The sequence below is a fragment of the Sorex araneus genome, chromosome X (assembly GCF_027595985.1).
Source record: "Sorex araneus isolate mSorAra2 chromosome X, mSorAra2.pri, whole genome shotgun sequence".
NCBI lineage: Eukaryota > Metazoa > Chordata > Mammalia > Eulipotyphla > Soricidae > Sorex > Sorex araneus.
In genome coordinates, this window is record NC_073313.1 from 350,544,697 (window position 1) to 350,560,935 (window position 16,239).

The 16,239-nt window shown below is 42.6% G+C and overlaps 1 protein-coding gene across 1 annotated transcript in view; it reads right to left on the reverse strand.

Annotated features, from left to right (window-relative positions):
• NBAS (NBAS subunit of NRZ tethering complex) overlaps positions 1-14,481 on the reverse strand; it is a 388,118-nt gene extending 373,637 nt beyond the window's left edge. The window contains exons 1-6 of the mRNA XM_055121563.1: positions 14,340-14,481; positions 11,075-11,129; positions 9,110-9,146; positions 6,075-6,152; positions 5,671-5,718; positions 974-1,017 (exon numbers count right to left, since the gene is read on the reverse strand). Coding sequence (XP_054977538.1) covers positions 974-1,017; positions 5,671-5,718; positions 6,075-6,152; positions 9,110-9,146; positions 11,075-11,129; positions 14,340-14,456 — 379 coding nt within the window. The 5' untranslated portion in view covers positions 14,457-14,481. The remainder of the gene's footprint in view (positions 1-973; positions 1,018-5,670; positions 5,719-6,074; positions 6,153-9,109; positions 9,147-11,074; positions 11,130-14,339) is intronic.
• Between the last annotated feature and the right edge of the window lie 1,758 nt (positions 14,482-16,239).

Genomic DNA, 16,239 nt, shown 5'->3' on the forward strand with positions numbered 1-16,239 from the left:
GACCCAGGTTCGATTCCTCCATCCCTCTCCCAGAGTCCGGCCGCCCACACAAATGCCCTGAACAAACACCATTGACCTCTTAACACCTGCACTGCAAACCATAAAGCACAAAAGGAAAAGGAAAGAGAGAGCAGAAGCAAAGTGCCTCCCATAGAGGGAGGCTCTGTGTGTGTGTGTGTGTGTGTGTGTGTGTGTGTGTGTGTGTGTGTGTGTGTGTGTGTGTGAGAGAGAGAGAGAGAGATGGGGGGAGGAGTAAGAGGGGTAGGGAAACAGAGGACACTGGTGGTGGGAAATGTACACTGATGAAGGGGTGGATGCTGGATCACTGTATAACTGAAATCAAATTATTAACAGCTTTGTAATGGTCTAGTTCATGAATATTCAATTAAAAAATGTTTTTAAAGTAATGTGGAGTTCATGCCCAATTCAATCAGCCCAATCAATGTGGTTGAACAAATAGCAGTAGTCTATTAAAAAAAAAAAAAGGCTGCTGAGCTAATCAAACAATAATGGAATCCCACACTTTTTTAAATTTTAACTAGTGTGTATCTGATCAACTCTTGACTTACACATAAATGTTTCTTTCTTCATTGTGTTCAAAATGAAAGACTAACGTTTTATGTAGAAACTGGCTTTGGCTTAAGTTCTGTTTGGGGGCCATACCTGAAAGTACTCAGGGCCTACTCCCAGCTTGATACTTGAAAGTAGCTCCCAGAATTCTGGGGATACTGTGTGGTAAAGCGAATTCCAATTCCCAGGCTTTTTTAAAAACACAAACCCAACTGCAAGTCTCTCCAAAAACATATTAAAGCAAAATATTTAAGGTAGTATAATAAATAAGCTACAATTTTTTAATTATTTTAATAAATCGGCAAAATAATCCTAAGTAAACATGACTTAACATCTGTTCTAGTTTTAGGAAATACTATAGATTTGACATCCTCATTTTATCTGACAATGAAGAAGCCCTTACCTTGACATTTCCCAATAATAGATGTAAAATCATCCTTTGCAGACCTGTAAAACATGTGAAAAAGCAAAACAGTTTTACCATACTGTTATTGTCAATTATACTATGAAACACCACCAAATACCATAGAAACTGATGACTAAACAACGTCTCTACATAACAACGACAAAAATTCCTTCTTACTGCGATCATTTTGTGCCTCTACGAGAAACTATTTTTTCTTTGCTACTTCTTTTAAATATTTTATTTTCATAAAGTTGTTCACAGTAATTGACTATGTTCAATATTTCAACACCAATCCCACCACCATTCACCTTCCCTCCACCACTATTTTGATGTGTCTCACCACCACTTATCAAGCCTGCCCCACTGGCAGATGCTAGATCATTTATTTTGTATTGCTTGCTATGAATAGTAGAAAGTGTCTACAAGGATCTATCTCACAGTGATTTAACAAAAAGCAAAAAATAAAAGATGATCCTGGCTGTCTAAGAGAAACTTTTATTGTGACAATATTCTCACACAATTTTATTTCACTATTAATGAAGTCAAAGTATGAAATAATGACACAGCATAAGTGCATTTAAGCATGGTCATTTATTTTTTTTTTATTTATTTATTTTTAATTAGAGAATCACCGTGAGGGTACAGTTACAGATTTATACACTTTTGTGCTTATACTTCCCTCATACAAAGTTTGGGAACCCATCCCTTCACCAGTGCCCATTCTCCACCACCCGTAAACCCAGTGTCCCTCCCACCCTCCCCAATCCCATCTCCCCCCCACCCCACCCTGCCACTGTGGCAAGGCATTCCCTTCTGTTTTCTCTCTCTAATTAGCTGTTGTGGTTTGCAATAAAGGTGTTGAGTGGCCGCTGTGCTCAGTCTCTAGCCCTCATTCAGCCCGCAACTCCCTTCCCCCACATGGCCTTCGACTACCATGTAGTTGGTGATCGCTTCTCTGAGTTGACCTTTCCCCGGAACGTGAGGCCAGCCTCGAAGCCATGGAGTCAACCTCCTGGTACTTATTTCTACAGTTCTTGGGTGTTAGTCTCCCACTCTGTTATTCTATATACCATAGATGAGTGCAATCTTTCTATGTCTGTCTCTCTCTTTCTGACTCATTTCACTCAGCATGAAACTTTTCATGCCCATCCACTTAACTACAAAATTCTTGACCTCCTTTTTTCTAACAGCTGCATAGTATTCCATTGTATAGATGTACCAAAGTTTCCTCAACCAGTCATCCGTTCTGGGGCATTCGGGTTTTTTCCAGATTCTGGCTATTGTAAACAGTGCTGCGATGAACATACATATGCAGATGTTGTTTCGATTGTACTTTTTTGCCTCTCTGGGATATATTCCCAGCAGTGGTATTGCTGGGTCAAATGGGAATTCAATATCTAATTTTTTGAGAGTCGTCCAAATTGTTTTCCAGAAGGTAAGCATGGTCATTTATAATGGAGAAGCAGGCTCCCATTTCCAAAGGTTCTGACTCAGAAAAATCTAAAAAAAAAAACTAAGCAAAAGAGTTTTAGAAGGCTCCACAGATCCAAAATGACCCTGGTCAAGATGTACTAGTTGTGACAGCTGGGAAATGGCTCAGTGGCAATGGTGGTGGAGTCTGCTTTACATACACAAAGCCCTGAGTGGAATCCCTGCCACAGGTTTATAAAATATTATCAAGTTTAATTGCTTAGAAAAATTCTATTTAGGGGCTGGAGCAATAGCACAGCGGGTAGGGCTTGCATGCAGCCGACCCGGGTTCGATTCCCAGGATCCCATATGGTCCCCTGAGCACCGCCAGGGGTAATTCCTGAGCACAGAGCCAGGAGTAAACCCTGTGCACCACCAGGGTTTCTATAAAAAATTTCTATAAAAAATGTTGATAGTAGACAATTCCGGAAAGGAGAAATATAGAAAATTTGTACTGCACTCTTCTATTTAACTACATTGTCTAATACTCAGAAAATGTCTAACATTACTTTTTCGGCCCCCCCCCCCAGAGTGGAGCCACACCTGTCAGTGCTCAGAGTTTACTCCTATTCCAGTGCCCAACGGTTTCTCCTGGTAGTGCAGAGGGACCAGATGTGGTGCTGGGTCTACCACATGTAAGGCAATGTGTGACCCCTGTACTCTCTCTCTGACCCATCTACGCATTATATTTCCAACAGATTTTAAAGACTAACATTTTTAGCTATGTATTCAAACATTATGTTTTATTATGACAAGTCGATTCTAAATAGAAACTCAATTTCCTCAAATATTGGGCTGTTCAGCAGAAAGAACACAGTCTCCTAAGTGAAGGAACCGATGTCAGCGTTATCTGGAACGCTGGATAAATGTTCACTGTGGATTTAATTTTATTTTCAACACAAAGGTAATAAAACCTTCACAGCTTAGTGGAAGAATTAAGTAAATCATTATGTATAAGGAAGTATGAACCAGACCTAAATAAATCTTCATTCTTTTCATTATAAATGTAATCATAAATAACAGTTGTTCTTTTCTCTGGAATAAGGGGGAGGGAGAGAGACGAAGTAAGGAGAGGGAGGGGGCGAGAGGGGGAGAGAGAGAGAGAGAGAGAGAGAGAGAGAAATTGGTTTTGCTAAAACTTCATTGAATTTAATTCACTGAAGATTATTTAAAAGGCCCCAGGGTGATAGCACAGGGGTCAAGGCACATGCTCTGCATACAGACACAGCCCACCCTGGCTTGATCCGGGCACCATACAGCCCCTCAGCACCGTCTCACGTAGCTATGAAGGCGGCCAGCTGGAGACCTGGAGACCCTCACACCACAGGGCAAAGGCCCTGCAGGCCGGGAGCAGCACTGTGCTCTCAGGCCTGGCACTGAGCAGCCACTCAGCTCAGCTGAGCATCACTGGGGCTGGCCGTGGGGCCCCTAGAGACCTCTCGGGAGGTCTGGAAAAAGGTGATCAAACAAACTCGGGGAGTGGCCTCTGTCATAAGACAGCCTTACTGCAATGGGTTTTACTGTGTGTTCTATGGTGGTTTCCAACCCTCATATGTACAACAGGCCAAAATTAAGAAATTACTACTTCACTTATTTAAGGAGGGGAGAACATATTTAGCCACATATCATATACATGACCCGCGAAGTTACAAATTCAAGTATAGGTCACAGATTATTTTCTAATCAGCTGGGTGTGGCCTAACCCCCCCACCTCCACCCCCCTAAAAGGGGAAGTGCCTGTTACGGTCATGTCAAGTGATGTGGTTCTGAGACACTGCCAATTTTGTCGATCATTTCTATCCTGATAATTAAAAGTGGACTCGGGAAGCCTCCCCATCTGAAAACAACATCCCAATGAGGGCAAAGCCTTTGTCTACTCCCCAAAAGTTGAGAGGTCCTGCTCTGTTCTGATAAATGAAAAACAAAAATTCACAAATAGAAAGTTAAAACCAGTATGACGACTAGTTCTACGCAGTGTAACAAAGTACAAAAAAAACCTTTTTGACTTATATTGACATCCTAAAAGTACTGAAAAAAAAAATCCTTTTTTTTTTTCTTTTTGTGTCACACCTGGCGATGCTCATGGGTTACTCCTGGCTCTGCACTCAGGAATTACTCCTGGCTGTGCTCAGAGAACCATATGGGATGCTGGGAATCAAACCCGGGTCAGCCGCGGGCAAGGTAAACGCCCTACCCGCTGTGCTATCGCTCCAGGCCCTAAAAAATCCTTTTTGAGACTGACATTGACATCCTGAAACTTCAGCTTTTCTGATAGTTTTTTAGGAATGGGTGGGTACAGGATTCAGACCAAATAGTGCTCAGGACACCAAAGGGAAATTCCCAGCAATATTCAGTCAATCAGGCAATGCTGCTTGGGCAGATGATGCGAAGGGCCACCGGGGGACCCCAATTGTGCTCAGGGGAGACAGGGATAAAGAGGTCATGTCGGGTCGTGTTGGACTGAAACTGAACTCAGGCTCCATGTATGCAAAGGACCCAGCCCTGAACTCGGGCTCTCTGCATGCAAAGGATCCACTGCTGATCACCGAAATATCTCCCCAGTTCTCTCATTACTTATGATTGAAACCAAACCAAAAAGCAAGAATTTCCTGGAAAAAGGAGTGGCTCCCAATGTGACAGGTACCACATTCAGTCTGCTAGTGCTTATAAGTTAATTGCATCATTACTACCTTTCTCAACTACATTATTTACACATAAAGGGCGTAGAAAATCTAGCTCAGGGTAGCCTTCCAGACGTGAATGGAATTCCACTGAATGCTTCCAGTGAACAGAGAAGATTGCTGGTCTTAATTAATAAGTAGTTTTGATATTTCTCAGGTTATTTTCCACTACAATTTTATGCCAAGGGAGAAAAGCAATTCCTATTTTTTTAATACTTTCCTGAGCATCTGCTTAGGCTGATTCAGCACCACTCAGTTTAGCATTTCTAAATTCTGGAAGATATGTCCCATCTACTGGGAAATAAACTTTCTTAGAAAACTGAGGACTGATCTGGGAAAAAAGAAAGTGAACATGCAACTCAGAAAATTTTTTGACTGAGATTTACTTCCCTCCTTCAACTACATGCAGTAATGCACGATGCCTCAAAAAACTGTCCATAGAAAAATCCTTTCAATTAAACCGCCTTAAAAAGCTTGGTTTCCATTAATCAAATACAATTTTTCTCAAAGCATATTTTGATTATGAATGATAGTAATAATTACCTAATCTCCACACACTGATCTTGAACAGCAGCCAAAAGTTTTCCATTGCTTTCAGAGGAAGAGAGAAAACAAATTCCATGTAAATATTTATAGCAATCTTTGAATGAAATTATTTTAAGGAGTTAACACTATTCCTAAATTTTTAATATGCTTTAAATATCCATCTCTGACATTATAATTAGAAGAATATTTAGATACAAAATCATACAAATGATTCAAGAATTAACATATTTAAACAATATTAGTGTGAGGATACTAGTGTGTAAACAATACTGTGACAAAGGGAATTTACATATAATAAAAAGCATATAAGGACCCATAAGGACACATAAACTAATGTCCATAATGAAATTTAAAGGCTAATCTAAGTAGAAAAAAGCTACATAAATGTTGTATAGTCTTACCTTGCTAACACCAAATGCCAGTTTATCTGCTTATTAATCAAGCGAACCAGTTCATCAGGAAGCAAAAAAGGGGCAGGGCTGAAATCATAACACATTTGTCTCTCTTAAAATCGAATCATAAACTCTCATACAAGTAAATAATTTAAAATAGCATGTTTATCTATAGGCACAGATTTTTTTCCACTAGACTTGCATATTTTGAATATTCAAAATTTGAATACTTGAAAAACGTTGACTATTTTTCAAACACCAACCGACTATGTGAAATTGACCCCGTATAGGTATATTTCCCTGGCTCCAAAAATCAGGTCTGTCAATTTCCTTTCTAAGGAAAAGAAATCTAGGGAGCCAATTAAAAGACGATTTCACATTGAAACCTTCCGGGCTAGGCCCACGTGGGCATTCTGCCTTAGTGTAACAAAAACACATTCTAGCACACAGGTAACTAATTTAAAAGGAGCAATCTCCACCTACTAGAAACGAAACGGGGATTGAAAAATTAGACTGAGCGAGAGAAGAACTCACACCTGGGCTTGACCCCGGGCTAGGAAAAGTGCTGAGAGCCCTGGCGAGGACAGGGGTGGACAGTGAGACAGCGAGGCCGACTGTCCCAAAGGAGAGGCCGACAAACCTCTCACAGGGCGCAGGGACACTGCAAGGAACCGCACGGCTGCCGGAACACTGATCTGCAGCGGCTGAGCATGAACGCCCCAGTGAAAAGCTCAAAACCCAAGTCTGCCCTGGAAGCAAGGCGGGCGGCATTTTCACTAGGCTCAGGGGTGTGACAATTTCCAAGCACAGAATAACACCATTTTCAAAAGACATGAGGAAATGGCCCATTCTAAGAGATTCAGCAATTGATTAGAGGAATTACACATGAAGAGACAGGTGGAGAAATGAGGAGAAAGAATAAATTTTAATAAGATAAAATAATGGGGAGGAATATGGTGATGGTGAAGGTACAGTAATGTTGTATAGATGAAAGCCATAAACATTAACACTACCGTAACTATGTTACCTAAACTACATTTTTTTTTAAAAAGAACAGAACTTAGAAACCAAAACTAAAAATACCGATAACATACATTTAGAATATCTACAATCATTTTTTAATAATAAAATGTTTAATACCAGAGAAGTTTCAGAAATATTGAAATAAAATGATAAAACAAATACAGGCAAGGAGAACATCACAAAGAGTGTGATCTTCTCTGGAGCAGGGGTCAGGAGGCAGGTGAGGGAGTCTTTTAGGAGACACTTTCTGTTTAAGAAAAATGGATATCAGGGCTGGAGCGATAGCACAGCGGGTAGGGCATTTGCCTTGCACTCGGCCGACCCGGGTTCGAATCCCAGCATCCCATATGGTCCCCTGAGCACTGCCAGGAGTAATTCCTGAGTGCAGAGCCAGGAGTAACCCCTGTGCATTGCTGGGTGTGACCCAAAAAGAAAAAAAGAAAAAAGAAAAAACGGCTATCTAAAGTAAACTGGCAAAAGGTAAAAATAAACAGCAATAGGTTTTAATTCCAATCTGACATATCATATGCAGGTGTATTACATTGTATTTAACTGTCTTTATAACATTTTATATAAAATAAAAACAGAAACGGAGAGAGAAGAGAAGGAGAAAAGGAATTGGGAGAGGAGTAGAAAGGACTTTGAATTAAAGATTAGTCTCCAAAGTTTCAGGTTTAATTACCATAAACTCAAAGACAAAAGCTTTATTACAACCTCTCTGAAAACAGCCAAACACCAAAAGATTAGATAATCGCCTCAGCCTGCTGACCGCTCAACAAGCCAACTGACAGGGAAGAACATCTGAGAGGCAGACACCTCCGGGTGCCTCCACAGGGACTCACACACAGGACACCTGTCTGTCAGGGGCGCTCCTGCCCGAGTCCAGAGAGCATCTGAGCCAAGGAAAACCTGCCAACTGCAATTTATCCCCCCCACTCACCCTACTCACTCAAATAACTCTCTCTCTCTCTCTCTCTCTCTCTCTCTCTCTCTCTCTCTCTCTCTCTCTCTCCCCCTTAGTCTCACTCTCTCCCTTGTGCTCAGTCTCTCGTGTGTGTCCCTCTCTTCCTCAGTCTCACTCTCTCCCTTGTGCGAGCTCACTCTCACCCTTACTCTCTCGTGTGCCTCTCACTGTCTTCCCTCAGTCTCACTCTCCTTCGTGGTCTCTCTTTCTCAGTCTCTTTCACACTCTCGCTCTTCCTCAGCCCTCTCATGCTCTCTCGCTCTCCTGCTCTCATTCTTTCTCATTCATCAAAATCCACACCTCCTCCTCAAAAAATGATGTAACTAAGTAATTTAAATAGTGTGCATATAGACACACATACACGCGCACACACGCCCTAGAGTAAAAGCAAAAAACACTGGCGCTCTCCCTAAAGAAAAATCAAAGTTCTTTTATATGAATTACATTTTACCCTTGGAGCTTTTAAGATTAGATGTCCTCCAGCCTTTTTCCTCCAAGGAAAAAGCAATCTGTAGTAGAAAAAAATTCTAAAACACAATTTCTGTACACATACCTAAAAGCATTATGTGTCAGAATAACCATTTCTTGGTACTTTTTAAGAGTGAAAATTAGAACTACCCAAAGCACACTTAAAGCTCTCAAGAATTAAAAAGGACTCAAATACTAAGACCTAAAAACCATTCTCTGCAGCTGAACACCTGACTATTGATCACAAGAGTTAATACGACAATAAGAAAAAAAATGCTTTTGAGTGATATGAAAGCTACAGATCCATCATGTGGGCATTCAAGAAACTGCTGCGAAACTCATCTGGGAAAATGGAAGTTTTCATGAAACATCCTTAATAATGATTAAAGGAACCAAAATTGCCCTACACTTACAGAGCTCTCGTCAAGATATGCCAAATCTTTGAAGGATCTACTTTAAAAACTGGGTTCATCCAAATGTTAGCACCTATATCACAATCTAGATTCAATTATGAAAACATAAATCATAGATGTAGTACTATTCTTTGCTTGTGATATTCATACTGTTTTCTTAAGAACTGTCAACTTACCTATACCAAATGTACTGGCGTAAAAATAATAAACGATCTGCAATAAAAAAGAAATAACAAAGCCAAATATGAATCAGCTATTCAGAAAGAATCATTTCCAAACTGGACTAACAGCATATCTGAAATGTATGGCCAACATTACAAAATAAAACAAAACACAAAGGACACAAGTCTTAAAGAGGATCAATATCATCTAAAACACACTGCAACTTTTACAGGATCATGTATTTACATTAAGTCGAAAGTCTGTAACTCTAAACATTGAAGTATTGAAAATACTTTAACAAATAAATGTAAAAGTGACTTAAAATATTAACTTTTATCTAAGAGATTTTAAATCTCTTAGACAAACCATAAATAAACAATAAATAAAGCTTAGATAAACCATAAACCACAAATCATATTTTACCGGGGCTGGAGCAATAGCACAGTGGGTAGGGCATTTGCCTTGCATGCAGCTGACCTGGGTTCGATGCCCAGCCTCCCATATGGTCCCCTGAGCACTGCCAGGAGTAATTCCTGAGTGCATGAGCCAGGAGTTACCCCTATGCAACGCCGGGTGTGACCCAAAAAGCACACACACACACACAAAAAAAAAAATTCATATTTTACCGTAGAAAGTAAAACATTTTTTTAAAAAGTATCATTTCTCACTTTATAGCACAGATCATAAAAATAATACACCTATATTGGGAAAGTCCATAAAAAACAAAATACTAAACACAGTATTAAAAAATGCTCTACACTGAGGTCAGAGGATAGTACAACTGATAAGGTGCTTGTTTGCCTTGCACAAAGCAGACCAGGGTTCGATTCCCAGCACCCATATGATTCTCTGAGCCCACTAGGAGTGAATTCTGAACAGAGAGCCAGGATAAGCACTGAGTCCCATCAAACATGACCAAAAGAAAAATATTCTGAATGATCCCACTTAAAATGTAGATGTAAGTGTAGGCATGTATATGCAATTATATGTTTGTAAATGAGAAAGGTCTTAAAGCATAAACCATTGTCTCTAGATGATACAATGAGGAACAATTTATTCAAATTTGTGGTTATCTATAGTTTCTAAATTTTCTACCACAAAGTGATTTCATATATACACTTTCTAAATTTAAAAAAAATATCAAAGTATAGGCCAGTGCGATAGCACAATGGGAAGGAGCTTGCCTTGCCTGCAGCCAACCCAGGTTCAATCCCAGGCATCCCATGTGGTTCCCTGAGCACCACCAGGAGTAAATTCCTGAGTGCAGAGCCAGGAGTAACCCCTGAGCATCGCCAGGTATGGCCCAAAAACCAAAAGAAACAAAAATGTACCAAAGCATTTGTGATAAAGAAAACTAAATGTTAGAGCTTCTTGTATCAGAGGATATAAATTAGGCTATACTTCTGGAAGTCAATTTCACCTACTCAACTCTTTTGATACTGAATCGTTGCCTTCTGAATAGTTCAAATTCTCACTTTAAGGACAGGCTTTAGAGTCAGAAACATATGAAGTGAGACTCTAAATAAACAATCTTGAGCAAGTTTCCTTATTTTAAAACATGTATGTGTAACAACAGTACCTACCCTGCCAAGCTAGGAAGGGATTAATTACATTAATACATACAAACCTCTTAGCACCAGCAATTCGGCTTGTTCCTAACACATTCTGAGATCCCATTAGCTCAAGCGTTAAGCATGCCGGGTGTTTCATAAAAGTTCTCATAAATCAAATTTATAACCCACGAGAGGAATCTGAAGCTTCACTTGAAATAGTCTGTCACTGTCTTTTCACTTCCAATGTCTACAGTCTTTGAGAGTTTTAATGGGTCTATAACGGTTAGACTGAGGCCATAACTTAGCGTGCATGCAACCAACCCAGTTCAATCCCCCAGCACAGTACATGATGCCCCAAGGGATTCATTAGGGAGGAACTGTTAACTATATCATTATATGTTAAAAAAATAAGTAAGCTCCATTTACCTCTAATTGCCCTTGTGATGATAAAGGATGCACCATGTTTTCGGTTGCCTCTAGGCTACAAATGAGAAAAAAAAATTCATGATTTTCTAGTAACACATATCAGGCAGTTACATATCTTTAATATAAAAAAATAATTATATGTCCAGTAAACTTAATACTTAGTGAATACAAGTTACCAATATTTAGACAGTACTTATAAGCAAGTAAAAACCAAATTGGGAACAGTTCCACTAAAAATATTAGAGTTGCAGAGTGATAGGTATCAATGAACCTTGCAGAGAAGGGCCAACTTGAGACCAGAAATGTGTTAGGTGTTTCCAGAAAAAAACATCAACCCAGGGGCTGGAGTGATAGCATAGCGGGTAGGGCGTTTGCCTTGCATGCGGCCGACCCGGATTCAAATCCCAGCATCCCATATGGTCCCCTGGGCACCGCCAGGGGTAATTCCTGAGTGAAGAGCCAGGAGTAACCCCTGTGCATCGCCGGGTGTGACCCAAAAACAAAAAAAACAAACAAACAAAAAAAAACACATCAACCCAAAGACAAGAGAAGTCAAGAGCAAAATACACAGGCATTGCCAGTTCAGCACTGAGTAAGCCACAGAGACTTAAATTTTAAGTTTCCTTTCCTCTGCCCAAAAAGTGGTGATACAGAGTAACTGTCTTGAGACAAACTAAATGGGTTAAAAAAGAAAAGTCTTGGGCTGGAGCGATAGCACAGCGGGTAGGGCGTTTGCCTTGCACGCGGCAGACCCAGGTTCTAATCCCAGCATCCCATATGGTCCCCTGAGCACGGCCAGGGGTAATTCCTGAGTGAAGAGCCAGGAGTAACCCCTGTGCATCGCGGGGTGTGACCCAAAAACCAAAAAAAAAAAAGAAAGAAAGAAAAGTCTTTCATTTGACAAACATTAATTGACCATCCACTTCAAGAAAGGTACTGTCACTGTCACTGTCATCCTGTTGCTCATTGATTTGCTCCAGCAGGCACCAGTAACGTCTCCATTGTGAGACTTGTTACTGTTTCTGGCATATTGAATATGCCACGGGTAGCTTGCCAGACTCTGCCGGGTGGGCGAGATACTCTCGGTAGCTTGCCGGGCTCTCCGAGAGAGGTTTTAAATTGAGACTGTGCTTTTTTTTTTTAAGTCAACTTGAATGTGATTCTCAAACGTTGCTATAACTAAACAAAAGGTGCAGAAGGGAAGAAACTTACTTCTGGGTGAGAGAGCTAGTAAAAGGGGGTAGGTAAGGCACTTGCTTTGCATATGGTCCCCTGAGGTCCCCAGGAGTGACAGGGACCACAGAGCCAGGAGTAAGCCGTGAGCACAGCCAAGTGAATCCCCCTCCCCTTCCCCCCCCCCCCCCCCCCCCGAAAAGAAACGTATTCTTATCCTGGCAGCAGCACGGCTTCCCAGCTGCATAACCCACGAAACATTCACACGGTTCCCAGAAAACAGCAACTAAGTAAATACTTAAAAAAATAAAATAAAATAGGACAGTAACTTTCAGAGATCTTGCCAGCCCACAAAACACACCACTTGAGAAGAACAACTGAGGGAAGGAGATTAAAGGAAAACCACAAACTTTATGGAGAATGAAAAGCTTCCCCGGAAGAGAAATACTTAAAGGAGTAGTACTGCAAAAGGGAATTCTCTTGGGCTGGATTACATGATCTTTAAAGAAAATTCTTTTTGCTCATGCTGCCTGTCGGAGTCTAAAACAGCAACTGTCAGGTATTAGGCACTCAAAAATACATCTTGCATGAATGCAGACTGCAGATTCCTACTCATCACTGTGTACCTGGAAGATATTCCTTGGCACAACTCAAACCCTCAAGGTTCAGTTCAGTTCACCTATCCCAGTAACTGTGTTCTGACCCACCCTCACTCAGTGGCAACTGGCCTTCTTCTGGGTATTTTGCTTATATTTCACATTATTATTATTATTATTATTATTATTATTATTATTAAATCACCGTGAGATAGTTACAAAGCCTTCATGATTGAATTTCAGTCATACAATAATTGAACTCCCATCCCTCCACCAGTGTATATTTTCCACCACCAATGTACCCGTGCCCCCCCACCCCACCTTGCCCTCTGCCTCTAAGGCAAACAATTTCCTTCTTTCTCTCCCTACTTTGGGGCTTGAATAGGAATGTTTAGTGCTTTTAGTGCTTGAATAGAAACATTTAGCGGCTGGTCTCCACTCCACTGCGGCATGCTCCAAGAAAGCTGGTCACTTCAGTGAGGCCAGCTCCTAGCACGGATCTGGGACAGGACAGGACACACACACATACACACACCTTAAGTCACTGCTTATTTATTGGAAACAGAAGTCCAGGCACCAATTCAGCCTGCGATCTGGGACAAGACAGAGGACACAAACACACACACACACACACACACACACACACACACACTTAAGTCACATACACACACACAAACTTTAGTAACTGCTTATTTATTTAAACACACGGAAGTCCAGGCGCCAATTCAGCCCCCGATCGGGGACAGGACAGGACACACACACACACACAATCTTAAGCCACTGCTGGGACAGGAGACACACACACACACACACACACACACATAAAATCTTAAGTCATTGCTGGGACAGGAGACACACACACACACACACACACATAAAATCTTAAGTCATTGCTGGGACAGGAGACACACACACACACACACACACATAAAATCTTAAGTCATTGCTGGGACAGGAGACACACACACACATACACACACACACACGTCACTGCTTATTTATTCAAACACACCATTCAGCCCCAGTCGGAGTGGCCAGCCAGATGCCAAGATGCCCAGATGCCCAGACGCCCAGACGCACAGATGCCTGTCAGGGCCAGGGACAGTTCTCCCGCGCCGCGGCGAGTCAGCCCGCGCCCCCCACCCCGAGAGCGCGGCGCGAGCCCAGAGATGGACGGGACGGACCCCCGGCGCCTGGCCAGTGTCCACCCCTGCGGGCGCGGCCAGCGACACCGACAAGAGAGCAGCAAAGTCAAAAGTCCATGCGCGGCTCTGGAGCACTCGGTGCCCGAGCCCAGAAAGCCAAAGGCGGGCTGCAAGCAAACCTCGGGACCCCCACCTCCACCCCACTCCGGTCCCGCCGCGCCGTTGCCAGGGCGACCGCCCCCCCCGCCACCCCCGCCCTCGCGGGGGCACTGCCCGACGTGGCACTGCGAGGCGCCTCTGCCCGTGCAGCCCGCGCGGAGCCGACGGCAACGCCGGCTGGGCCTGGGTCACCTGCACTTCAGTCTCCGGGGGCCACTCGGTGTTAACCAACAAGTCGTAGAGAATCGTCTCCTCCTCGCCCTCCGCGGGGTTGGAAACCAGAGGCGACGCCGACCCGGGGGCCGCCATGTTGGCCGCGGAGCCGCGGTGGGAGGGGCGGTACGGCAGCCCGCGGGGGTCACGATTCCGCGGCCGCGACCGCGCTGCTTCCGCGGGGCGGGACGGGCGCTCCCGGCAGGGGGAGGAAGGAAGTGCCCAGGGGCTGTCCAGTCCGCGGAAAGGTCGTGGCTATCGTTCCCTTGCACTGCACACCCCGACTCTCTGGACCTTGGGGCGCTCCTTATTGAAGCAATCTTGGTGAGATCAGCGAAGTCCGAGCCTTTCGCCTAGACTGCTTCTGTAAAGCGGACCGATTGTCCGTGCAAGTGTTTGCCTACTATCTAGGAAGAGTGCAATCGGGGATTTTGCAAATAAATACCGAAAAGTTACCCCGTGCCGCAGATTAAGCCAACGAGAGCGACCCGAGGAAAGAGGCTGCTAGCGCTCAGAATGGGCGATGGAAGCTGCGTGCCCGGAGGGGGCTTTCTGCGGGAAGTGGCCCTTCTGCCGCCTCTGCAACATCCAGCTTGAATTTAAAACAGGGGGAGAAGTCCAGAGGCGACCGTTTCCACTAGCAGGAGCTGTGGGTGGCAGAAGCACGCAGAGATTGTCCCTAGAAATAGCTGGCAATTGAATAGAACCCAAATGGAGATTGGGCTTGTGCGGTGGGGAATGCAACAAAGTTGAAATGATAGCCTGGGGACTTGGGGCCAGAGAAGTAGCACGGTGGGGTAAAGCAGCAGGGTGTAGCCCGAAAAAACAATAATGATAGTTTAAGGAACTATTTCGAGACAGCTAAACTGCCAACCTCTTTGGTTCATTCATTCAACAAGAGACTCGGAGGAAAGCTCTATAAGCCAAATGAAGTGATCTAAGTTCAAAGCAAATCAACTGTCAGAAATAATTGGGTGGCGGAAGTCAGAGAGTTAATTTGGCCTTTTTCAGGTACTATAAAGTTAAATGTACCAACTGAGGCATTTTTGAGGATATTTACGGTAGGAAAGAAGCCTCCTGAGCAAGCCATCCCTGGGGAAATTGGCATGCTAGTCACGGAATGGCAGAGTGAATGAGTTAAAGGCAAGAATCTGGGTGTTTCATGGGAACAGCAAGACTTTTTCTGTCATCCCAATTATCTTCTTCCTCTTTCATGCAAGCAGTACTTATCATTTTTGTCTACCCAGGCCGTTTCCTTGCTTTGAAGAAATGTTCCCACTGCTCTTCTGTCTCTCAAGTCTTTTCATTCCGGTGGAACTGACAGTCTCTGAACTCAGCCTCATTGAGCCAAGTTGTTTAAGAGCAGAATTCATGCATGATTCAAGAATTTGACTCGGAATTTTTCCCTTGGATTTTATTTATTTTGTTTTTTTTTTCTCCTTTGGATAGAAGTAGAGAAAAAAAAGCACATATCCTTTTGGATCACAGACTTGACAAATATCAGTTAGAGTTTGTCAGCATTCATCTTTTTTCACACTGCATTGCTAAAGCTGTTCAAGGGAGGTGAGGAAATAAAACCAGAACACTGAGAAAAACTGGATTTCTGATGATATCAGCATGCCTGAAAGTTTTGACATCTATGTATATCTATCTTCCCAGATAAGTGGCCCAGTGAATTTGAGTTGAATTTCAGTGCATTAAAACCATTCCACTCAATGTTCTTCCAATGCACTCTGCAGATTTACCTACTTCAGACTCTGTATTTAGTGTTTAGATCTCTGCAACATTGCATTCAAATTGAGTCCTCAGTTATTTTATTGAGTCATGAATTATGTTAATACTGTATTCATGCAATGATAATGTTATTATATAGATAGTC